Below are 24,972 nucleotides of genomic sequence, written 5' to 3' on the forward strand. Positions count from 1 at the left end.
TTTCTCCCGTGGATAGTTAGCAGTAGGCATTGCTTGACTCAGCTGACCAATTTTCAGACCCTGTGCACTGAAGCCTAGAGCTTTTCCTGTTGCTATTTTTTTTCTTCTGTTCCTTTCTGTCCACTTACTTCCCATTAACTTGAAGTGCTGGGAGTCCTGATGCAGTCTTTAGCAGTACAGTGCTCTCTTGGTGGGGAAACTGAAGCAGCAGCGCACAATTGATCTTTCATTTCCTGGGGAGCTGTGTGCAGTGGGTTGCTGACCTTCACTGGCCCTAGGTGCAGGAGAAGGCTCCTGAAGTAGACTCTAACTTCCTACATGGCAGCAGTGTTCTGCAGCTGGCTCACTGAACCAGCTCTTTGTAAGGTATTTGCATTTGTTTCATTGTAGAGAGCATAATCTTATGTTTAGTTCACTATGGAAAAAGTAACTTGTTTGTATAACTTAACTACCACTTACAGCTTTCATTCTCAAAGGTAAAGAATGTGCTAAAAGGAACATCCTGCCTTGTCTTCCTTTTCTTAAATCCATAGGTATTATCTGTGTGCGTGGAGGAGGAGAACATCATTCCATACATCACGAACGTTCTGCAGAACCCGGACTTGGCTTTGCGTATGGCTGTACGGAACAATCTGGCTGGAGCTGAGGAGCTCTTTGCCCGAAAATTCAATGCCCTCTTTGCACAAGGAAATTATTCAGAAGCAGCAAAAGTGGCAGCAAATGCACCAAAGGTATAGTAGCACTTTTTCTTTGGAAGTTTAAAAAAAAAAAAAAATCTTTTAGAATAAGTGGACATCCTTTTGTTAAAGTTTGTATTAATTTCTATTTCCATTTTGCATATATATCCTGTCTTTCAAAAAGACTCAAAGCTGATTACATTACTGATAATTTACTTTTCACTAGTATAACCAATGTTCCTTTTCATGTCCATATTTACCATACGTTGAAATTCTAGTGTGACTACATATCAATTCTATGTTCCCCTTTCAAAGTGATTTCATTTAGCTGATGGAGTCAGCAGAACTCTGCTTTCCTTGCTGGGCTCTGGCCACAGCTGGATTTTGTTTCAATAGTCAGGCATTTCTTTCCATGCAAGAATGCCGCATGTGTCCGCATAGCATATGCCGAAAGTGATTAGTATTTGTTTAGCAAATTACACCTATAATTAAGATAGATAAAGCCTTATTACATTCCTAGGGCAGTAGAGGCTGAATGAGAATTGGAGATGGGGTTAGTACATAAACTCTTGCTGTCATTAAGGCCTGTTAGTGCCAGTGTTTCACTTCTTCACTCTGACCTTGCGACAACTTTGCCTTTTTCTGGAAGGGGATCCTGCGTACCCCAGACACTATTCGTCGGTTCCAGAGTGTTCCTGCACAGCCTGGTCAGACTTCCCCTTTGCTCCAGTATTTTGGAATCTTGCTAGACCAGGGCCAGCTGAACAAGTATGAATCACTGGAGCTCTGTAGGCCTGTGCTTCAGCAGGGACGCAAACAACTTCTGGAGAAATGGCTGAAAGAAGACAAGGTAAAACTGAGGTTGAGAGCTGATTTTGATGTTTATAGAGTAAATACAATTATTTGAATGCTGCTGTGTGGATGATGTCTTATCTGTTAATTTTTTTTCTTCTCTGATTTAAAGGGGGATTTCTCAGTTGTATGTATTTTGCTGACCTGTTTGTGTAATTGTTTTTCTTGTCATTTAATAGCTTGAATGCTCGGAGGAATTGGGTGATTTAGTGAAGTCTGTGGATCCCACGTTAGCACTGAGTGTTTACCTAAGGGCCAATGTCCCTAATAAAGTTATTCAGTGCTTTGCGGAAACGGGACAAGTCCAGAAGATTGTGCTATATGCTAAGAAAGTGAGTTTAAATGATTCAAAGTCTCCTTATTTTGCTTTTTTTTTTTTTTTTTTTTTTGAAACTGATACAAAATTTAGCAAAGAAATCCAAAAGTCTTCTGGAAGTAAAGGAATGGGTGAGATGTCAATTCACTTAAGGCAGGAGGTTGAGAAAAGTGAAGTTTAATAGCACCACAAGTTAGCTTATTTCTGTTTGGACTTTTATCCTGTCTTGAACTCAATGGGAGCATCTAAAGGGGCTTATAAACAGATTAGTAAAGAACAATTAAAATACAGTGTCTTGAATACAGTTAATAAATATAGTAAATTACAATTCAAAATCAAATATGAATACATTCAAAATACAAAATACAATTATAAACTAATAAAGGTAATCTTGCTTCCTACTCTCATAAGGGGATGGATTCAGCTGTGGTACAATAAATATACACTAACACAAGCTTAGTAATATAATTAACAGAAACCACCCATCATGTTTTTCTCTTCTACATAAGAGCAATGAATTCCACATGCCCTTAAAGGACATCTTTAGTTTCTGCTGCATGCCTCGCACGAACAGCTACATGTGTAATTGACCTAACCCCCTACTTATCAGTACAGCTAGATCAACCTGGAAATTAAGGAAGCTATTGAACTTAGCTTGGGATGTCTCAATACACTTACCTTTTGGGTAAGCAAAACTGTCCCTGGGAATATTACGCCAATTTTTAAGAACGTGGGAAGCAGAAGCAAGGCCAAATCAGATTCTTAAATTATCCGTGGGAAAGGTGCATTCATTTACTTGGTGTTAATACAGTTACAGAATAAAGAGTACTTTGTGTACCTTCAAGTGAGAAGTTATATATAATCAGTACTCAAAGATATTAGTTTACTCTTCTGGTTCCTTTCAAAGATTATTATACAGGTGTAACAAAGAAATTTGATTTCAGTTCTGTATTAGTATTTACATTATTTACTACCTATTGTATTTTGCAGTTCCTGAACATACCCAGATCAGTCCAGACAAGTGTTTAAGCATCCCTACCAGTAGATGGAGGCAGAGAACAAAACTTTGAGGCACTGCTGCATAACAAGTGTGCCATCTGCAGTCCCTCAATATTTCTCTGTCTCCAGCAGATGGTAGAGGTGCAAACCTGCAGTCCTGACTGATCTAGAGTTGGATCTGCTCCTCGATGTGCTAGGTTCCTTTAGTGGGTCATCCCTCGAGTTGAGCCGGGCAAACGGGGGGGGGGGTTTGGATACCCCTGGCTATTGTTGTCTGCAGGTTCCTGGGCCCCTGATAGCCGGTGGACTGGCTCACTCTTCACGCCCAGAGGTCCCCTTCTGCCCGCTGCTGGCACCCTCAGGGAAATATTTCCATTGGGGTTTTTCCTTCTTGTTCATTTTTTTCTAGTAAAGTTTTTATTCTTTTTTTAAAAAAAATAAATAAATAAAGCAGAGGGTTCTTTCTGTAGTTGCTTACTGAGGGACAGCCAGGAGAGTTGGCCTGTGGTGGAAGACTGCGGTGGTCGGCCGTTTGTTCTGCTGTTTTTTTTCTTTCAGGAGTAAGGAGCAGTGGTCACAGACTCTCTTGGGTGGGGGGGGGGGGGGGGGAGACGGACCTATTTGCTCCGGCACGCACAGCTTCTCCTGCTGAAGAAGCAGGTTTATTTTGTGTAGGCCTCCTCCTGGCTGCATGGTGCTGAAGGGTCAGCCGGATGGTGTTTTCCTGTGTTACTGTTGCTTTTTGCAGTGCTCTGAAGTTCCTTTTCGCTTGTGCGTCTCCAGGTTTGCCGGCCTTCCCGCACTTGTTTTGCTGAGCGGACTGTTTGGACCTTGTGGTGCAGCTTTGCTTGCAGTGTGGGCGCTAGAGCATAGAAGATGTCTGAGAAACCACATGTGGAGGCCTGTATAGGGCCTGCGGGACTGGTCAGCCCACCTTAACTCCCTTTCCCTGTGCACTGGCTGTGCTTCGGGAGGAGGGATCCTCCGCTAAGGGTCCTAAGACCGGAGGGCCTCCTGGTCTGCGGGAGCTGTGGGGACCCCAAGGTGGGGACCTTTCCCCTTCCAATTCCCGTGGGGGGTTCCCTGTATGTACCAGGATCAGTCCAGACTGCTGGGTTATGCCTCCCCTCCAGCAGATGGAGTCAGAGAGAAAACTGAAAGCACCCCCTAGATATACTGGTGTGCCACCTGCCAGCCCTCAGTATTTCCTCTGACTCCAGCAGATCGGGAGACATAACCTGCGGTCCGGTTCTGACTAAATTTCCTATCAGGTGTTTTCTTCTATTTTACTAATTAAATTTTCCAAACTGTCTAGATCAACGCAGGGGGAGGCTTTGTTCTCTCTAGTTTAAATATTTTAAGGAATAGTTTAAAGGTGATCGGGCCAATCAGGCTGGGGCACCTCCCCCAGCTCCTACATCAGGGCCCGGTATTTTTCGAGCAGGCAGAACTCTTCTGTCTTGCGGCCTGGCTTTTGAGAGGCGCCGCCTCCGGCGTCGGGGCTACCCGGAGGTGGTAGTATCCACGCTATTGCGGGCACGAAAAACATCGACGTCGGCGGCCAATGTTCGGGTCTGGAAGGTGTCGAGCTGTGGTGTACCAGCCAGGCCACGAGATCCGCTAAGGCTTCTGTACCTCAGATCCTTCAGTTTCTACAGGCGGGAGTGGAAAAAGGGCTCGCCTATAATTCACTACGGGTTCAGGTGGCCGCCCTTGGTTCGCTGTTGAGCGATGGGGGCTCTCTTCTACAGCACCCTGACATTGCTCGTTTTCTCAAGGGTGTCAAGCATATGCGTCCTCCGTTGAGGGACCCTTGTCCCTCCTGGAGTCTTAACCTTGTGCTTCGCTCCCTGTCGGGACCACCGTTCGAGCCGCTGCGCAGCGCAACGATAAAGGATCTCACTCTCAAGACTGTTTTTTCTTGTGGCCATCTGTTCTGCTCGACGCATCTCGGAGCTGCAGGCTCTGTCGTGTAGAGAGCCTTATCTCCATTTTTCTGACTCTGGAGTTTCGCTTCGCACCGTTCCCTCCTTCCTGCCGAAGGTGGTTTCTGCATTCCATGTGAACCAGACTGTGGAGCTGCCGTCCTTGTCCTCCTCCTCAGAGCCGAAGACGCTCCGTCTCTTGGATGTCAAGCGCACTCTGCGCCTCTTTCTGGAGGCTACAAATGAGTTCCGGATCTCTGACCATCTCTTCGTACTCTGGTCCGGACCTAAGAAGGGGTCTCAGGCCTCGAAGGCGACCATTGCCAGATGGTTGAAGGCCGGCATTGCTGCTTCCTACATTGGGGCGGGACGGATTCCCCCACCCGGCATCGTAGCTCATTCTACACGTTCTCAGGCGGCTTCCTGGGCGGAGTCTTGCTCGGTATCCTTGCAAGAAATTTGTCGAGCAGCCACCTGGAAATCGTTACACACGTTCTCGAGGCACTATCGTCTGCACCTCGCCTCTTCGGTCTCTGGACACTTTGGCGAGCAGGTTCTCCGAGCAGGCCTCGCAGGACCCCACCCGGTTTAGGGAAGCTTGGGTACATCCCACTGTCTGGACTGATCCAGGTACGTACAGGGAAAAGAAAATTATTACTTACCTGCTAATTTTCGTTCCTGTAGTACCATGGATCAGTCCAGACGCCCACCACGTTTTGGGTTCTTGGTCCTGCTCAGCTCTGCGCTATTTCCTGTTCACAGTGCTCTGTGCCTTCACAGTCGTTTCCTTTTTGCTGTTTTTCACAACTCCCTACAAGTTGGTAGGATGTTTGCCGTTACTTGTTGCGGTTACAATTGTTTTAATTATTTGTTTCCACAAACTTGATCCTTCGGGGGTTTCTACTCGGGCTTTGATATACTCGATACTGAACTCCTGCAGAGGGGGTAGTAGTATATATGGATACGCCCCCTCAAAGCTTGTGCTGACTCCATCTGCTGGATTGGGGACATCGGAGCCGGGGGCTCCGATGGTCTGCAAGTCGGGTGACTCTCCTCCGCATCTATCCCCTGCAGCGCAGGTTTGTGAGGATAGTGTTAAGGGGGAGGTCTCTGAGCCTAGCAGCCCTGAATGGGCTTCAGAGAGCTTTTCTGGGTTTTCTCTGGAATTTGTCCTGTTGATGCATGAGGCCTTTCTGGCACATCAGGCAGTCAAGCAGAGGGCCAAGGAGCCATCTTCGGGACCATCCAAAAGAACTCGGGCGGCCTCTAGGAGACTGGGGCGGGCATAGTGTGTTGCGGGCCGCATGTCCAGATCGAGAACCTAGGGATCTGGGGGACTCTGACGATCCATTGGAAGAGGGAATGGCCTCTCCGGCTGTGGACCTGGAGGGGAGACCTGGATGAGGACCAACCTCCTTGAGGATAGTGGCAAGGATGACCTGGACCTCGTGGAAGTGACCAGAGTGGAGTGTGACTACCCTGGGTGGTGCGCTTGTTTAAGAAAGAGGAACTCTGACCACTCATTCCTCAGGTCTTGGAGTAATTTTAGGGGTCAAGCTGACTCAGAAGGAGTCTTGATAGAGAGGGCATTAACCCCTTTCTGGATGGCTTGCAGGATCCTCCCAGTGCCTTTCCAAAGAAGATTCAGAAGCTCATTAGTCAGGAGTGGGACTCCCTGGAAGTGGGCATGAAAGTTGGAAGGGCCATGGTGAAGCTGTATCCCTTGTTGGAGGAGCACTTGGAGTGCCTTAAAACACTAAGGTTGATGCCATGGTATTGGCTGTGACCAAGAAGACTGATTCCGGTGGCCAGGGCAGCAGTCCTCAAAGTTGTCCAGGATCATAAGCTGGAAGTCCAATTGAAGTGCATGTTTGAGGTCTCAGCGCTGAGCCTCCGGGCAGCAATGTGTGCTGGCTTCGTGCAGCGTACTTGCTTATGCTGGATTCAGAAACCACAGGAGCAGGAGACAGGCCACCCCCGCCTCCAGACAGGTGGCCTGTCTGGAGGCGGGGGTGGCCTATGTGGTAGATGCTTTGTATGATCTGATGAACATTACGGCTAGGAGTATAGTCTCAGTGGCGACATTCCTTTCAAGGGCAAACCGCTCTTTGGGGAGGACCTAGACCAGCTCATGAAGTCTCTGGGTGAAACAAAGGGCAATAAATTCTTGGAGGATAAAAAGGTCATTAAGAGGTGTTTTCCTGCTCGCTTTCGGGAGTCATGGAGGTTTTGGGACGGTGCGAAGGTGGCAGACCTCACGCGTCACCTAGATAGGATTATAGACAGTGCTAGGGAGAAGCCAGCTATCGTGGTACATGTGGGCACCAATGACATAGGAAAATGTGGGAGAGGGGTTCTGGAAGCCAAATTTAGGATTTTAGGTAGGAAGCTGAAATCCAGAACCTCCAGGGTGGCATTCTCTGAAATGCTTCCTGTTCCAGAGGCAGGCAGAGCTCCAGAGTTTCAATGCATGGATGAGACGATGGTGCAGGGAAGAGGGATTCAGCTTTGTAAGGAACTGGGGAAACTTTTGGGGGAAGGGGAGACTTTTCCGAAAGAATGGGCTCCACCTTAACTAGAGTGGAACCAAGCTGCTGGCACTAACTTTCAAAAAGGAGATAGAGAAGCTTTTAAACTAGAACAAGGGGGAAAGCCGACAGTGCATGGTTCGGAGAAATGTATCCTTGAAGGATACTAATGAAACAGGGCATCTCAATAGAGAGGTTCCATTTAAAAACAAATGTAATCTGTGCCTATATGTAAAAAATCACTGAAGCTAATGATTTCCGAATTATCCCTAACAAACAAAAAACACACTTTGAAATGTCTGTATGCCAATGCCAGAAGTCTAAGAAGTAAGATGGGAGAGTTAGTGTATAGCAGCAAATGATGAGATTGACATAATTGGCATCACAGAGACTTGGTGGAAAGAGGATAACCAATGGGACAATGCTATAACAGGATACAAATTATATCGCAATGATAGGGAGGATCAACTTGGTGGGGGTGTGGCACTTTGTCCAGGAGGGTATAGAGTCCAACAGGATAAAGATCATACAAGAGACTAAATGCTCAGTAGAATCTATATGGGTAGAAATCCCATGTGTGTTTGGTAAGAGTTTAGTGATAGGAGTATACTACCGTCCACCTGGACATAATGGTCAGACAGATGATGAAATGCTAAGAGAAATCAGGGAAGCTAACCAATTTCATGCAGCGTGCTTGCTTATGCTGGCTTCAGAAACCACAGGAGCAGGCGTCTGGGAGATTTCAATTACCCCAATATTGACTGGGTAAATGTAACATTAGGACTTGCTAGAGACACAAAGTTCCTGGATGTAATAAATGACTGCTTCATGGATCAATTGGTTCAGGAACCAATGAGAGGGAGCTATTTTAGATTTAATTCTTAGTGGAACGCAGGATTTGGTGAGAGGTAATGGTGGTGGGGCCACTTGGCAACAGTGATCATAACATCAAATTTAAACTAATAATTGGAAGGGGGACAAATAAATCTGCAGCTCTAACACTAAACTTTCAAAAGGGAAACTTTGATAAAATGAGGAAAATAGAAAAAAACTGAAAGGTGCAGCTGCAAAGGTTAAGTGTTCAACAGGCATGGACATTGTTTAAAAATACAATCCTAGAGGCGCAGTCCATATGTATTCCACACACTAAGAAAGGTGGAAGGGAAGGCAAAACTATTACCGTCATGGTTAAAAGGTGAGGTGAAAGAGGCTAATTTATCCAAAAAATCATCCTTCAAAAATTGGAAGAAGGATCCATCTGAAGAAAATAGGATAAAACATAAGTATTGTCAGGTTAAGTGTAAAACGTTAAGACAGGTGAAGAGAGAATTTGAAATGAAATTGGCCACAGAGGCAAAAACTTATATCCAAAGCAAGAAACCTGTGAAGGGAGTTGGTTGGACCATTAGATGACAGAGGGGTTAAAGGGGCTCTTAGGGAAGATATGGCCATTGCAGAAAGACTAAATGAATTCTTTGCTTCCGTGTTTACTAATGAGGATGCTGGGGAGATACCAGTTCCAGAGATGGTTTTCAGGGGTGATGAGTCAGACGAACTGAATGAAATCACTGTGAACCTGGAAGATGTAGTAGGCCAGATTGACAAACTAAAGAGTAGCAAATCACCTGGACTGGATGGTATGCATCCCAGGGTACTGAAGGAACTCAAAAATGAAATTTCTGATCTATTAATTAAAACTTTAACCTATCATTAAAATCATCCATTGTACCTGAAGACTGGAGGGTGGCCAATGTAACCCCAATATTTAAAAAAGGCTCCAGGGGCGATCCGGGTAACAATAGACCAGTGAGCCTGACTTCAGTGCCGGGAAAAATAATGGAAACTATTCTCAAAATCACAGAGCATATAGAAAGACATGGTTTAATGGAACACAGTCAACATGGCTTTACCCAAGGGAAATGTTGTCTAACAAATCTGCTTCATTTTTTTGAAGGGGTTAATAAACATGTAGATAAAGGTGAGCCGGTAGATGTAGTGTATTTGGATTTTCAGAAGGCATTTGACAAAGTCCCTCATGAGAGGCTTCTAAGAAAACTAAAGTCATGGGATAGGAGGCGATGTCCTTTCGTGGATTACAAACTGGTTAAAAGGAAACAGAGTAGGATTAAATGGTCAATTTTCTCAGTAGAAAAGGGTAAACAGTGGAGTGCCTCAGGGATCTGTACTTGGACCGGTGCTTTTCATCTATATAAATAAAAATGTTAAATAGTTTGTACATCGTCGCTAATCTCACCAATCGCTTAACCGAATGCGTACAAATTTGCACACAACATTCACTTCCCATACAGGAAGGATCTTATACACTTACATTACATATAGGTCACACCTGTGACAGGTAATACAAGTTTAAAAATTGCTTACACAAAACAGCGACATCTGGTGGCCGTCGGCGCAAGCGCAACCTCTTACACCTTTCACACACACTCACACACCACACCCCACCCCCACACAGGGCTATTGTCTTTCATTCACACTCCCTCATAACACACAGAAATCCACACTCATCACACCACACACCCCCACCCACATGCCTGCCAATGTCACTTACTTCACCCACCCTCCCAAAACACACCAAAACACGAATTCCTGGCTGCTACATTGGGATGCCACGCATTTCACACACCCTCCGAATTTAAAGTACCCTCTTCCACCCACCCATGCACTGCACTCCGATCACACACTACACCTGAAACAAGTCCGTGCTTCTCCGCCGGCACCACAGGAACAGGCCGGGACACATCGCATTCAGTAGGGCCGTCTGATGCCAGCAACTAAAATGGCGCCGGTGAACCTTGCCCTTACTGTGCTATACGGAGACAACAGTGACGTCGGTACTCCATGTGACATAGTAAGAGCAAGAGCCCGTCAGCACCATATCCTCAGCGGACATTTGCCCTTACTAGGTCAGGAATCCTGACGCACCACTTTCACCGGTGAAGTTTTGCGACATGGCAGCTGGCGAAACAAACCCTAGCACACACCCTCGCCACCGGCTGGCAGTTTACACAGGTAGCCAGGGAGGAGCACGGTGGGGGACCGTTCTCATTTTCTGCCGCGTGTTTTTCACAGGGGGGAGGGGCCCACTCATTCTCTACATCTCCCGAGAGGGGGGCTGTAGCGTGGGTTGCTCTATTTCGCCGGGTTGAGGGAGGGGGGGGCGGGGCCCAGGAATGTGTGTTTGCATATTTAAACAATTCTTTGCTGGTGCTGCTGTTCATTTGGGGTAAAAAAAACCAAAAACACACAAACTATAACCTTTACTGATCTCTGAAAGCTAGTGGATTAGCCCCCCAAAAGAAACTTCTCTACAGACACATTACTAGGTGGATTAGGCACTCCCCTATTTTTATCCCTAAGGATCACAACCTCCCACTGACTGACCACGTTTATACACACCAATTCATTTCTTATCTATCAGCGTCGTAACTGCTTTTTAAGGTCTGGATCCTCTTACCTAAGAAGGCATTAATTTTTGCCCTGTGCATTTCTCTTGCTCTTCAGACATTACAGTCCCATTTCCCTTGATCCTTTTACACACCTTTCATACATCTCTTGCAATTCACCAAATTGATGCCTCGCAGAAAATCTAACTTACGTCTGCGTACTCGCGCTGCGCTAGCGGCACAATGCCTTAGAACTAGGTGCACGGAGGAGGAACGGGCAGCAAAAAAACAGCACAAGGAAAGAATAGCTGGAGGAAGACAGCAGGAAGCGGCCGAGCAACGTGCATCCAGACTGCTAGAGGCACGCTTGCGATCACGGCAAGCACGTTCCGCTGCTCACAATCTCCTTCGTTCACAACACCATGCCCATGAAACGCTGACAGTGGCTGAAATCCCTCTAACACCGACAGCACCTCAACGTCAGCCATGGATCCCACATCAACTGGCCAAACATTATAATCGACTTGCTTTCTGATACAACCCACATCAGGATTATACTTTCATACGGCATGTTCATTGGCTCTATGACACACGTGTGTCCATACTGCAAGGCTATGAAATTTCTGGGAGAAACAAAGGGGATGTGTTGCTATCAAAAATTTAAGGACCAATATCATAGAAGCTACAATCTTGACAGGACCTTTCAAAGGTGAAGATGTACTCATTCCTCACATCCCTATCATTCCAACAGATATGCCATTTCATTTTAAAAGATTGCAATTCCCAATTAGATTGGCATTTGCAATAACCATCAACAAAGCTCAAGGACAATCTTTACACCTCTGCAGTTTACATCTACAAACAGATAGCTTCTCACATGGACAATTGTATGTTGCATGTTCACGAGTAGGCAAACCTGACAATTTGTATATCTGCTCTAACGATGCAACAATAAAAAATGTCGTATACCCACAAGCATTGCAAAATTAAACATATTACAGATATCCCCTGGCTCTGTTCCGTTTTTTCAACTTAACCAGGCTCAGCCACAGCACGCGTGGCAAGGTACAGCTAGTTATATATATAAATGATCTGGAAAGGAATACGAGTGAGGTTATCAAATTTGTGGATGATACAAAATTATTCAGAGTAGTTAAATCATACTGTGATACATTACAGGAGGACCTTGCAAGACTGAAAGATTGGCATCCAAATGGCAGATGAAATTTAATGTGGACAAGTGTAAGGTGTTGCATATAGGGAAAAATAACCCTTGCTGTAGTTACACGATGTTAGGTTCCATATTAGGAGCTATCACCCAGGAAAAAGATCTAGGCATCAGTGGATAATACTTTAAAATTGTCAGCTCAGTGTGCTGCAGCAGTCAAAAAAGCAAACAATGTTAGGAATTATTAGGAAGGGAATGGTTAATAAAACGGAAAATGTCATAATGCCTCTAATTCGCTCCATGGTGAGACTGCACCTTGAATACTGTGTACAATTCTGGTTGCGGCATCTCAACAAAGATATAGTTGCGATGGAGAAGGTACAGAGAAGGGCAACCAAAATGATAAAGGGGATGGAACAGCTCCCCCTATGAGGAAAGGCTGAAGAGGTTAGGGCTGTTCAGTTTGGAGAAGATTGCTGAGGAGGAATATGATAGAGGTCTTTAAGATCATGAGAGGTCTTGAATGAGTAGATGTGAATCAGTTATTTACACTTTCGAATAGGGCGACTAGGGGGCATTCCATGAAGTTAGCAAGTAGAACATTTAATCAGAGAAAATTCTTTTTCACTCAACACACAGTAAAGCTCTGGAATTTATTGCCAGAGTATGTGGTTAGTGCAGTTAGTGTAGCTGGGTTCAAAAAAGGTTTAGATAAGTTCTTGGAGGAGAAGTCCATTAACTGCTATTAATCAAGTTTACTTAGGGAATAGCAACTGCTATTAATTGCATCAGTAGCATGGAATCTTCTTAGTGTTTGGGTAATTGCCAGGTTCTTGTAGCCTGGTTTGGTCTCTGTTGGAAACAGGATGCTGGGCTTGATGGACCCTTGGTCTGACCCAGCATGGCAATTTCTTGTGTTTAGTAGTTCTCCCAGGACAAGCAGGATGGTAGTCCTCACATATGGGTGACATCATCGATGGAGCCCTATCACGGAACACTTTTGTCAACATTTCTAGAACTTTGACTGGCACACTGAGCATGCCCAGCATGCCACTAACCCTGCAGCCAGCAGGGGTCCCCTTTCCGTCTTTTTTTTTTTTCCCGTGGCAGCAGTTGCCTCTCTGTTTAGGAGCCGTGAGAAATTTCTCACAGCTTTCCTCACAGAACTATTTGAAGTTTATCTTCTCAAAAAATCCCTCAGCAGGGTCCCCCATCGTGCTCAGTTTCCTCTGATGCTTGGTAAGTGTTTTTCCTGTACTTGCGGTCGGTTCCCGGTGGCTTACGCCTTCGGTGCCAGACTGTCACCGACCGCGTGCCCGCCAAATTTTAATATGGTGACCGGATTTAGAAAATGCCCCAAGTGTCTGAGGACCATGTCCACAACGGACCCGCATGAATTGTTTTGTGCTTAGGCCCCTCGCACGATGTTAGTCAATGCCCTAGTTGTGCACAAATGACCCCCAAGGCCGTCGCGCTCGCCTGGACAAAATGGAGCAGTTAGCTTCAAAACAGACTGCTCCATCGACACCAGTTCAAGCGCCACAGACCTTGGAGGGTCTATCTACCTCTGAGACAATTCGCCAAGAGCACCGTGGGCAGGGTGACGTAAATCACAGACTCCATCGAGGACATTGGCGTCATCGTCCTCAGTGCCGGGGAAAGACCGGACCGAGTACCAAGGGAAACAGACACTGGCACCGGGCGTCCCCGACCGGCACCGATGCCGCATCGACTTCCATTGAGCCACTTGTGAAGAGGAGCCCCCATACTCCTCTGGACCCTAGGCTTTCCTCCACCAATACCAGTGCTGGGCACCGAGCCTCCAAGGGCCCCCGTGGAGGCTCCAGTGATGCCTAGCCTGCCTCCTACCCCAATGGCCATGCCACCCATGCCGGCTTCCCGGGAGGAATTGGAACGCATGGTCCAAGAGGCAGTGCTTAAAGTCTTATGAGGCTTCCAATCGCTGCCGGCGCCAGCCCCCATACCTGCCCCGGAACCAGCTCCCTCGATGGTGGCACCTCTCCTCAAGCGCCTCGATATGCTCATCAGTGCCTTATCGAATCCTCTGCCACCGGACACGCTGGCATAGTCATCCATTGAGGCCTCCGCAGGTCCCGATTCCAGTACCGGGTTCCTCTGAGTAGGAAGGATCGATTCCTGGCCGTGTCCCTCCACAGGAACAGTCTATGCTGGAGCCCATGTCAGGGCCATCGGGGCTACCTGTACCCAAGCGCACCTCATCTGCCTTGATTCCATTGATACCGGCGCAGATTCCATCGATGCCTTCCCGCCCTTGGCTTTGGTATGCTTCTTCCATCGGGAGCTCCACCGGGAGAAGGCGAAAGTCCCCATAATCCACGGGGGCAATGCATCCTCAGATGATTCATCACGGTCATCTGGGGACCTACTCTCAGAGCCTTCACCGCCGGAGGAAAGGCAAAGATCTCCTCCAGAAGACCTCTCCTTTGCCAGTTTTGTCAGAGATGTCTGAGACTATACCTGTTACACTGGTCACAGAGGAAGATGCTCGCCATAAAATGTTGGAGGTCTTACAATTTGTAGATGCTCCAAAAGAAACAATGGTAATACCAGTACATGAAGTTCTTTTGGACCTCATGCACCGCTTGTGGGAACATCCAGGAACGGTACCCCCAGTCAATAAAAAGACAAATGCTACCTACCTGGTTCAACAAGCCCCAGGTTTTCAAAAGTCAGCTGCCCCACCACTCTGTAGTTGTGGAATCAGCTCAGAAAAAAGCTAAACGATCGTGTCCACATTTTTCTGCTCCTCCTAGTAAGGAACATAAAGCATTGGATGCGTTGGGACAAATGATTTTCCAAGGGTCCATGTTGATATCGCAAATTGCAGCATATTAACTATATATGACCCAATATAATAGAAATCTCTGGAAACAAGTCCAGGAGATTGTGGAGACACTACCACAGCAACAACAAGAAGCTGTCATCCATCCTACAAAAAGAAATGGAAGCAGGTAAACATGAAGTCAGAGCTGCCTACGATTCTTTTGAAACAGTGTCCAGAGTCTCGGCAGCGGGCATAAGTGCTAGACACTGGGCCTGGCTTAAGGCCTCAGACCTACGCCAGCAAGTGCAGGACAAACTGGCAGATCTACCCTGCACCGGAGACAACCTGTTTGGGGATAAGATCCAAGACGCAGTGGCCTAATAAAGGACCATCATGAGACCCTGCGCCAGTTGTCAACTGTCTCCCCAGATGTTCCCTCTGTAGCCGCCAGGGCCACGCGTAGAGAACCCAAGAAACAATTTACAGGCCACGCAGATATTATCCTCCTGCATCCCGTGCACGACCGGCTCGGGCACCTCAGAGGGGACATTTGTGCCAAACTAGAACATCTAGACCATGGCCAGCTCCACAAGCTGTCCCTGCGTCTGGATTTTGACTCTTTCCTGGAGAGCAACAGCCATATTCCAGTGGGGGGCTGCCTGTGCCACTTTGCAACAAATTGGCATCCAATCACCAGGGACCAGTGGGTACTATCCATTGTAACCCATGGTTACAGTCTACATTTTTCAAAAATACTCCTGGACTTTCCACCCAATCCATCCTGGAGTTGGGACGACCACACAGGAAAACTCAAGTCAGAGCTCTCAACCCTTCTGTCGATCAGAGCCGAAACAGCAGGGAAAAGGGTTCTACTCCAGATATTTCCTAATTCCAAAAAAGTCCGGCGGCCTCCGGCCTATTCTGGACCTCTGTGCTTTGAATACATTTCTTCGCAAGGAACGGTTCAGGATGGTATCCCTGGGCACCATGCTGCTTCTATTTCAACAAGGGGATTGGCTCTGCTCTCTGGACCTTCAAGACGCATACGCCAATATTACGATCTCCCCTCATCGCAAATATCTGCGATTTGTGGTGGGCCGCATGCACTATCAATACAAGTTGCTACCATTCGTCCTAGCCTCAACACCATGAGTCTTTACGAAGTGCCTGGCAGTCGTGACTGCGCAGTTATACAGCAGAGGCATACATGTTTTTCCATATCTGGACAACTGGCTCATAACACCCAGACAAAACAAGGAGTCCTCGACTCTCTCGGTCTCACCATAAGGCTTCTAAACTCATTGGGATTTCTAATAAATTCCCCCAAATCCCATTTTCTCTCTTTTATAGGAGCAGATCTAGACATGACACTGTCCCAGAGCATTCTTACCCAACAACCGTGCGATTTCGCTGTCCAATCTTGTCAGCTTTATCCACCGTCGAAAAAGAGCCTCAGCTGGCCAGCTACTCGGGTTGCTCAGCCACATGGCATCAACTGTCCATGACACGCCTTGCCATGAGTGACCCAATGGACTCTGAAATCCCAGTAGTGACAAGCTACTCAGCTGCTGTCATCCATGGTACACATTTGTCTGTTCTTTGCCTGGTGGACACACACAATGTCATACTTGCATGGTTCATGAACACTTTTGAGCCCTTGCACTCCTGCGAACTCAGATACCTTACATGGAAAGTTCTTTTCCTAGTATCCATCACATCTGCTCGCAGAGTGAGTGAGTTATGAGCCCTTGTGACCTACTCACCCTACACAAAGTTCCTCCATGACCAGGTGGTTCTCCGCACTCACCCTAAATTCCTTCCTAAGTTGGTAACTGATTTCCATTTAAATCAGTCCATAGTCTTGCCCACTTTCTTTCCAAAACCTCACAGCTCTCCACACCTTGGACTGTAAGCGTGCTCTTGCATTTTACTTAGACCGCACTACAGCCCACAGGAAGTCCACCCAACTTTGTCTTTTGATAAGAACAAACTTGGGAATGTGGTGGGCAAGCAAACACTGTCAAACTGGTTGGCAGACTGGATCGCATTCTGTTACCAGCAAGCAGGCATTCCACTACAGGGACGAGTGAAGGCACACTCAGAGAAATGGCAATGTCCGTAGCACACTACCATTCAGTATTGATTGCTGACATCTGCAGGGCTGCGACATGGTGCTCTCTCCACACCTTCGCAGCTCACTACTGCCTGGACAAGGCTGGACAACAGGATTCTGTCTTTGGCCAGTCTGTCCTAAAATTTTGTTTCAAGTGTAGGAACCCAACTCATCCTACCTCGACCCACTGTGAATTCAGGCTGCCTCATCCTTGCCAGCAGCACCCCAGTTGTTGTGCCTATTGCTGCTTGGTCTCATGCGTATGACTCAGCCTGTAGCTTGCTATTCACCCATATGTGAGGACTGCCATCCTGCTTGTCCTGGGAGAAAGCAGTTGCTTACCTGTAACAGGTGTTCTCCCAGGACAGCAGGATGCTGGTCCTCACGAAACCCATCCGCCACCCCGTGGAGTTGGGTTCGCTTACGTTTTTTATTATTTTATTTTTCGCTCGCACTTTTGCTACAAACGAGACTGAAAGGGGACCCCTGGTGGCTGCAGGGTTAGTGGCATGCTGGGCATGCTCAGTGTGCCAGTCTAAGTTCTAGAAATTTTGACAAAAGTGTTCCGTGATAGGGCTCCATCGATGTCACCCATATGTGAGGACTAACATCCTGCTGTCCTGGGAGAGCACCTGTTATAGGTAAGCAACTCTGCTTTCTTCAGCAGCGGGACAGAAGTCATCGAATTGTCAGTGGGCCTTTTGGAGGAGGCTCTGTCAGGGGTTCGGAGCAAGTAAGCCGGCCCTTTGAAGCCAGGGGCGCCCACTCCTCGTTGGTTCCAGTCGGGGTCAGGTTGTCCCGGTTTTACAAGGAGTGGGTCAAGATTACCTCTGATCGGTGGGTCCTGGAGGTAAAGGACAGTTATGCCTTAGAATTTTCTCGCCACTTAATGATGCATTTCTGGAGTTGCACTGTTTTCAAAGAAAGCACGATGCCGTAGAATAGACTCTGTGCAGGCTGATAAGTTTGGAAGCCATCCTCCTGATTTCCCTGGACGAGCAGGGGCAGGGAAGGTATTCCATCTACTTTGTAGTGCCAAAGAAGGAGGGCACTTTCTGTCCTATCTTGGATTTGCAGAAGGTGAACTTGAAGTTACGAGTGCCACGATTCCAAATGGAGACCCTGCATACAGTGATCGCAGCTGTCCGCAAAGAAGAGTTTCTGGTGTCCTTGGACCTCACTGAGGCTTATCTCCATATTCCTGTCCGAAAGGAGCATAAAAAATTCCTGCGATTCAAGGTGCTGGGACGGCATTTTCAGTTTCAGGCCCTTCCCTTCGGTCTAGCCACTGCCCCTTGCACTTTCACAAAAGTGATGGTGGTGGTGACTGTGGCCTTGAGGTGGGAGGGGGTGTTGGTTCACCCCTACCTGGACGACAGGCTCATCCGGGTGAAGATTGAGTAGGATTGCGCTCGTTCAGTGCAGCATATGAGGCAACTCCTGAGCTCCCTGGGTTGGGTGATCAATGTGGCGAAGAGCCACTTGGTACCCTCTCAATCTCTGGAATACTTGGGGGGAGGGGGATGCTTCGATACCCAGCAGGGCAAGGGTTATCTGATAGAAGACAGAATGTCGAAATAAAGAACACAAAATAAGAAATTGCCATACTAGGTCAGACCAAGGGTCCATCAAGCCCAGCATCCTGTTTCCAACAGTGGCCAATCCAGTCTACAAGTACCTGGCAAGTACCCAAACATTATATCCCATGCTACTGATGCTAGTAATAGCAGTGGCTATTTTCTAAGTCAACTTGATTAATAGCAGGTAATGGACTTCTCCATTTTTTTCTTGGGTGGTAGCTCCTTATATGGAACCTAACATCGTGTAACTACACCATGGATTATTTTTCCCTATATGCATTACCTTGCACTTATCCACATTAAATTTCATCTGCTATTTGGATGCCCAATTTTCCAGTCTCACAAGGTCCTCCTGCAATTTATCACAATTTGCTTGTGATTTAACTACTCTGAATAATTTTGTATCTCTGCAAATTTGATTACTTCACTTGTCGCATTCCTTTCCAGATCATTTATAAATATATTGAAAAGCACAGGACCTAGAACAGATCCTTGAGGCAGTCCACTGTATACCTATTTCCATTGAGAAAATTGTCCATTTAATCCTCCTCAGTTTCCTGTCTTTTAACCACTTTGTAATCCACGAAAGGACATCACCTATCCCATGACATTTTACTTTTCTTAGAAGCCTCTGATGAGGAACTTTGTCAAATGCCTTCTGAAAATCCAAATACTCTACATCAACCGGTTCACCTTTATATGTTTAACCCCTTCAAAAAACTGAAGCAGATTTGTGAGGCAAGACTTGCCTTGGGTAAAGCCTTGCTGACTTTGTTCTATTAAACGATGTCTTTCCATATGTTCTGTGATTTTGTTCTTTAGAACACTTTCCACTATTTTTCCTGGCACTGAAGTCAGGCTAACTGGTCTGTAGTTTCCCGGATTATATCTGCAGGTGCTGGGGTCCATGGCATTGACGTTGGATCTGGTTCCATGGGCTTTTGCCCATATGCGCCCATTACAAAGCATTGCTGTCTCTGTGGAATCCGACATCCAAGGAGGATTATGTCCCCTTAACCTCTGAGGAGGGAGGCCAAGACCAGCCTGGAATGGTGATTGTCTCAGACCAATCTGGGCAAGGGCATGCCTCTGGAAGTCCCGGATTGGGTGGTATTGACCACGGATGCCAGCCTCAAAGGCTGGGGAGCAGTGTGCATGGGGTGCTTTGCCCAGGGGTTCTGGTCGATGACGGAGAAGATTTTGTCGATCAATCACTTGGACACTAGAGCGTGGTGCCTAAGGCCTTGGAGCTGTTTCTGCCCCTGGTCTTGAATCTGATGGTTCAAGTGTTGGACAGTGCGATGAAGATGGTGAAGATCAATCGTCAAGGAGGTACAAGAAGCCTTGCTGTGGCTCGGGAGGCTCAGCTGCTGTCTGCATGGGCAGAGTGCCACCTCGAAGGGATTGTGACCTCACATGTCATGGGAGTGGACAACATGCAAGCAGATTTTCTAAGCAGACAGCAACTAGACTCCAGGGAGTGGGAGCTGTCTCTGGAAGCCTGGAATCACATTTGTCAGATGGGGAGTTCCTCAGCTGGATCTCATGGCAACCAGGGACAACTCGAAGATATACGGGTTCTTCAGCTGCAGAAGAGAAGTCTGTTCGGTGGACCTAGATGCTCTAGTGTGTCCCTGACCGATGGGGTTGGGCTTCCTTGAAGGATCTTACACTAAAGACGATTTTTCTGTTTCAATCTGCTCGGCTAGCCATATTTCAGAGTTTCAAGCTCTCTCCTGTCTCAACCCTTTCTTACGCATTTCCTCTGACAAAGTGTCTGAGTACGGTGTCTTATTTTTTGACAAAGGTGGCCTCTGCCTTCCATGTGAATCACAGTGGAATTGCCGGGGGTTTCCAGATTGGTCCAGAGACTCTGCTTTGAGTAGAGATCTTCACCTTTTGGATGTTCATGCACTCTTGTGGTCTTTGAAAGTCACCAATTCTTTCAGAAGGTCTTTTCGTGGTGTTCAGGGAAGCGAAGAAAGGAGATAAGGCGTCAAAAGCTATTTTGGCCCGATGGTTGAAAGAGGCTATTTCTGCGGCCTATATTGCTAAGGGTCATGTGGTCCCTAGTGGCCTTAAAGCACACTCTACTAGAGGACAGGCGGCCTCTTGGGCTGAGTGTCAGTTGGTGTATCTGCAGGAAATATGTAGGGCTGTGGTGTGGTCCTCATTGCATAATTCCATCAGGCATTACTGTTTGGGCGTTGGAGGATGCAGTTTTTGGTGAAAGTGTTTTGAGTGCAGATCTTTCGGATTCCTGCTCAGTTTAGGGTTGCTTTATTTTATTGATTTTTATATACCGTCATTTGGTTAGACCATCAACTGTTTACAAGTTAGCAGAACATAAGCTAATACCATATTATATTATATATTTTTTTTTTTGACAGGAGTGCGGCGGCTTTCAGCGAGTTTGACAGCAGACGCTCAATTTTGCTGGTGTCTTTTCTCAAACCCGCTGACAGCCACGGGTTCGGAAAATGGACGCCGGCATAATTGAGTGTCCGTCTTCCGACCCGTGGGCAGATTTAGAAACTTTTATTTTTTAAATTAAAAATTTTTTTTTTTTATTTTTGGGTCCTCAGACTTAATATTGCTATTATATTAAGTCGGAGGGTGTACAGAAAAGCAGTTTTTTCTGCTTTTCTGTACACTTCCCTGGCTCCAACAGAAATTAACGCCAGCCTTTGGGCAGACGTTAATTTTTGAAAGTAAAATGTGTGGCTTCGCTGCACATTTTGCTTTCTGGATCGCGCAGGAATAACTAATAGGGCAATCAACATGCATTTGCGTGTTGCGGGCGCTATTAGTTTCGGGGGGGTTGGATGCGTGTTTGACGCGCTATTACCCCATACTGTATAAGAGGTAAAGCTAGCGCATCGGCCCATATGTGTTTTCAGAGCGATGTATGTATGTTAAATAAAACGAGGGGTGCATCTCTCCACTCCTATCCATGTTTAACATTCTATTTCTCAGTGTGTGGCCAGATGGACTCAGGACCAATGGTTTATGCTCCCCTGCTAGCAGATGGAGACAGTCGGGTTTCAAAGTTGACGTCAACCTAAATACACCCCTGCAGTGACCTTAGCCCTTCTGTATTTCTCAGTCTCCAGCAGTTGCGGACATGCTTTTCCTATGGGGATTGCTGTACCTTCTGGAAGAAATTCTACTTTTAAATTGGAGAAAAATTGAGCCCTGCTCTCCTGCGGTAATAACTAAAGGTCCCTCCCCCAGTTGAGAATTCCTGAGGTGATTTCAGAGATCCCTCAGAGGTGTGCCTTGGTCCAATAGCTGGTTCCAGGTGTGGACTTTGCTGCTGAAGCAGCTGAAAGGTAGCAGGTGCAGGAAGCAGAGTGTGGCGGTGATGGCCAAAGTCCTCTCCCTCCGCAGCCAGAGACCATCTCTGTACTCAGCTGGTAAGCGCTGAGCCCATGTAAGTTTTTAAATAAAGAGGATTTCCTCCCGATTCAGAGATGGAGGGGTTTCAGTAAGACTTCCTCCGGTCTCTTTGCTCGGCATGCCGTACCAACCTCGCTCCCGATCCTGTTGGGGTAAGGGGAAGAGGGCTTCTGAGCGGGTTGAGCGGCCCTCCGGTGGGCTAGGCCCCGCTTTAGGCTTGGTTGGCACACCACGTGGTAGGCTGGCAGTGCCATCTTGTGCACGTTTTTGTGCTTGTATTGCCCACTGTAGAGCTTTGATACGTGCAGTGCATGTCTGCTCTATGCACACGCTATTCGCATGACACGTACAACTTACTAGGTGCAAAATGCAAGTAAAGCTGGATGCATGAGCTGTGCATGCACCTCACTGCGGCACAGCTTTGTACTGTTCCATCCTTCTTGCCCAAGGTAGTCTCACAGTTTCATTTGAATCCATTTTGTTGCCATCCTTAGAGAAGCATAAGGATACAAAAGAATACTGCCTCCTCAGTCATTTGAATGTCAGTAGGCTTTTGGTGTGGTATCTGGAAGCTTCAGAACCAGTCCGAAAGATGGACCACCTGTTTATCCCAGGACAAGCAGGATGCTAGTCCTCACATATGGGTGACATCAGTAATGGAGCCCTATGTACGGAAAACTTCTGTAAAAGTTTCTATGAAACTTTTGACTGGCACCAGAGTGCCTACTGAGCATGCCCAGCATGCCATGATATTCCCTGCCACAGGGGTCTCCCTTCAGTCTTCTTTTTTCCGTGAAGCAGTTAGCCTCGCGGTCTCTAGGAGTCCTGTGGAATTCTCCACAACTTTAACTTTCATAAAAGTTAGAAAACTTCAAGCCGCAAAGGGTCTCCCCTTAGTTAACACTGATCGCGGTAAGTTTTCAATTCTTGCGGTTCCGTTCCATTTTTTTTCAAACTTTTTCGTCCTGAGTCATTGGCCATCGACGGCTGTCCGGCCCAAAAATGGCTTCAGGCTTCAAAAAGTGTCCCAAATGTACCAGGAACATGTCCATTACGGACCCTCACCAGGACTGTGTCCTCTGTCTTGGTGAAGCCCATGATGTTAAAACTTGTCCCTTGTGTGCCACGATGACATCAAAGGGCCGTCGTCTCCGACTGGATAAAATGGAGCAATTGTTTAAAATACAACTTGTATCAGCTCCATCCACCTCAACTCAATCGTCTCCGGCTGGGTCGATTCGAAAAGTCGTGTTCAAAAAGCGTCTACCAGGTGAGTTGGGAGATGCTCCCTTTTCCTCCCCCTCACCATCGTCCAGGGCGTCAACATCGGGCAGTGAAAAAGCCTGCGAAAAAGAAAAGCATCGGCACCGTAGACCGCATACGGCTTCTGCGACCTAGATACCCGGCGAGCCATCAACAGAGGGCGATACGCCTACTAAGAAACCTCGGTTCCAGGATCAGGCTTCAGAGCCATCGAATGGGCGATCCCCGCCGATTCCGGCGCAGGGAACCGTGCCTCCTCAGGGCCCTGAGGAGGTACCGGCATCGCCTTTACCGCCTCCCCCCATGGGTGCTCTGTTTTCACCATCCATGCGGGCGGAACTTGATGTGTATATACGTCAAGCGGTCAGAGATGCTTTCATCGAGGCGATGCCACGACCTCAGCCGTCTACGCCAGCGATGCCCTCGACACCGATCCCGATGACATCGCTGGTTCCAACACTGGTGCCCTCGATGCCGATTCCACCAACATCATCACCGCAACCATCGATGCCGATACCGCCGGTTCCGGCGTATGTACCACTGATGCCATCTATTCCCATTTGGCCACCGGCACCGATGCCACCATCGATGACAGGTCAGGAATCCTCCATTTTTCAACCATTAATGGATAAATTGGATTCCCTAATTCAAGCTTTTTCTACTTCACCTCAGGATTTCGATTCAGATCCACATCAAGAACCAGTGCCTGGTCCATCAGGAGTTATTCCGCCTATCAGACCACATACACCAATGTCTGAGGTTCCCTTTAAACCTCATAGACCATCAGGACATCCACTGGATACTGGTACGGACTCAGAGAATGATATATCATCTGAAGAAGATATCCTATCTGAACCTTCACCACCAGAAGATCTTTCCTTCTCTAACTTCATAAAGGAGATGTCGGACACTATCCCATTCTCTCTCCTCTCGGAAATAGACACTAGGCAAAAGACCTTGGAGGTACTTCAGTTCGTGGATCCTCCTAAAGAAATACTAGCTATTCCAGTGCACGAAGTCCTGCAAGAGCTAATGTACCCGGATGTGGGAGCACCCTGGCTCTGTGGCAGCAGTTAATAAACGAGCTGATGCCACATATCTCGTTCAACCCATTCCAGGGTTTCAAAAATCTGTTGCCACACCAATCTGTAGTGGTTGAATCAGCCCAGAAAAAGGCTAAGAGACTGAAACTTGCTTCCACACCTCCAGGCAAAGACAGTCGTTTCCTCGACAGTTTAGGAAGGAAGATCTACCAAGGAGCAATGCTGGTCTCACGGATAAACTCATATCAATTATTCATGAACCAGTATCAGCGTGACCTGTGGAAACAGGTTGAAGCTCTTTCCCAGCACCTACCAGACCAGTTTCAAGAGGGTTTCCTCAGTCTCATGCATAAGGGCCTAGAATCAGGCAAGCACGAGGTGAGAGCCACTTACGATTCATTCGAAACAGCCTCTCGTTTATCGGCCTCAGGCATCACAGCTCGAAGATGGGCCTGATTAAAATCTTCTGAACTTAGGCCAGAAGTACAGGAACGGTTAGCAGACCTACCTTGTCTAGGTGAAAACCTTTTTGGAGACAAGGTCAAAGAGGCAGTGGCAACCATTAAAGACCACACGGAAACCCTAAAACAATTGTCTCAACTTCCTCAAGACACGCACCAACCTTCTAGGAGGCCTCCTAGAAGAGAAGTGAGGAAACCGTATTATCGCCCTCGACAATATTATCCTCCTGCTGCCAGAGCCAGACAGCAACGCCCTACACAGCGTTCTCAAACTCGACAGAGGCCTGCTAGGCCCCAGCAACCTGCGCCTACTGCATCCACATCAGGCTTTTGAAAAACAGCCAGAGAGCAGAAACCATTCTCGAAATCCTCTTCCACATTTACCAGTCGGAGGTCGAATAGCTTACTACCTTCAAACTTGGACCTCCATCACAACAG

At 47.1% G+C, this 24,972-nt stretch overlaps 1 protein-coding gene across 2 annotated transcripts in view; it reads left to right on the top strand.

Moving 5' to 3' along the window:
• CLTC (clathrin heavy chain) overlaps positions 1-24,972 on the top strand; it is a 281,360-nt gene that overhangs the window by 108,847 nt on the left and 147,541 nt on the right. For both annotated transcript variants that reach the window (XM_029611533.1, XM_029611534.1), the window contains exons 7-9: positions 534-731; positions 1,327-1,527; positions 1,709-1,861. In XM_029611533.1, the coding sequence (XP_029467393.1) occupies positions 534-731; positions 1,327-1,527; positions 1,709-1,861 (552 nt within the window). The remainder of the gene's footprint in view (positions 1-533; positions 732-1,326; positions 1,528-1,708; positions 1,862-24,972) is intronic.

The sequence above is a fragment of the Rhinatrema bivittatum genome, chromosome 8, assembly GCF_901001135.1.
Source record: "Rhinatrema bivittatum chromosome 8, aRhiBiv1.1, whole genome shotgun sequence".
Lineage (NCBI taxonomy): Eukaryota > Metazoa > Chordata > Amphibia > Gymnophiona > Rhinatrematidae > Rhinatrema > Rhinatrema bivittatum.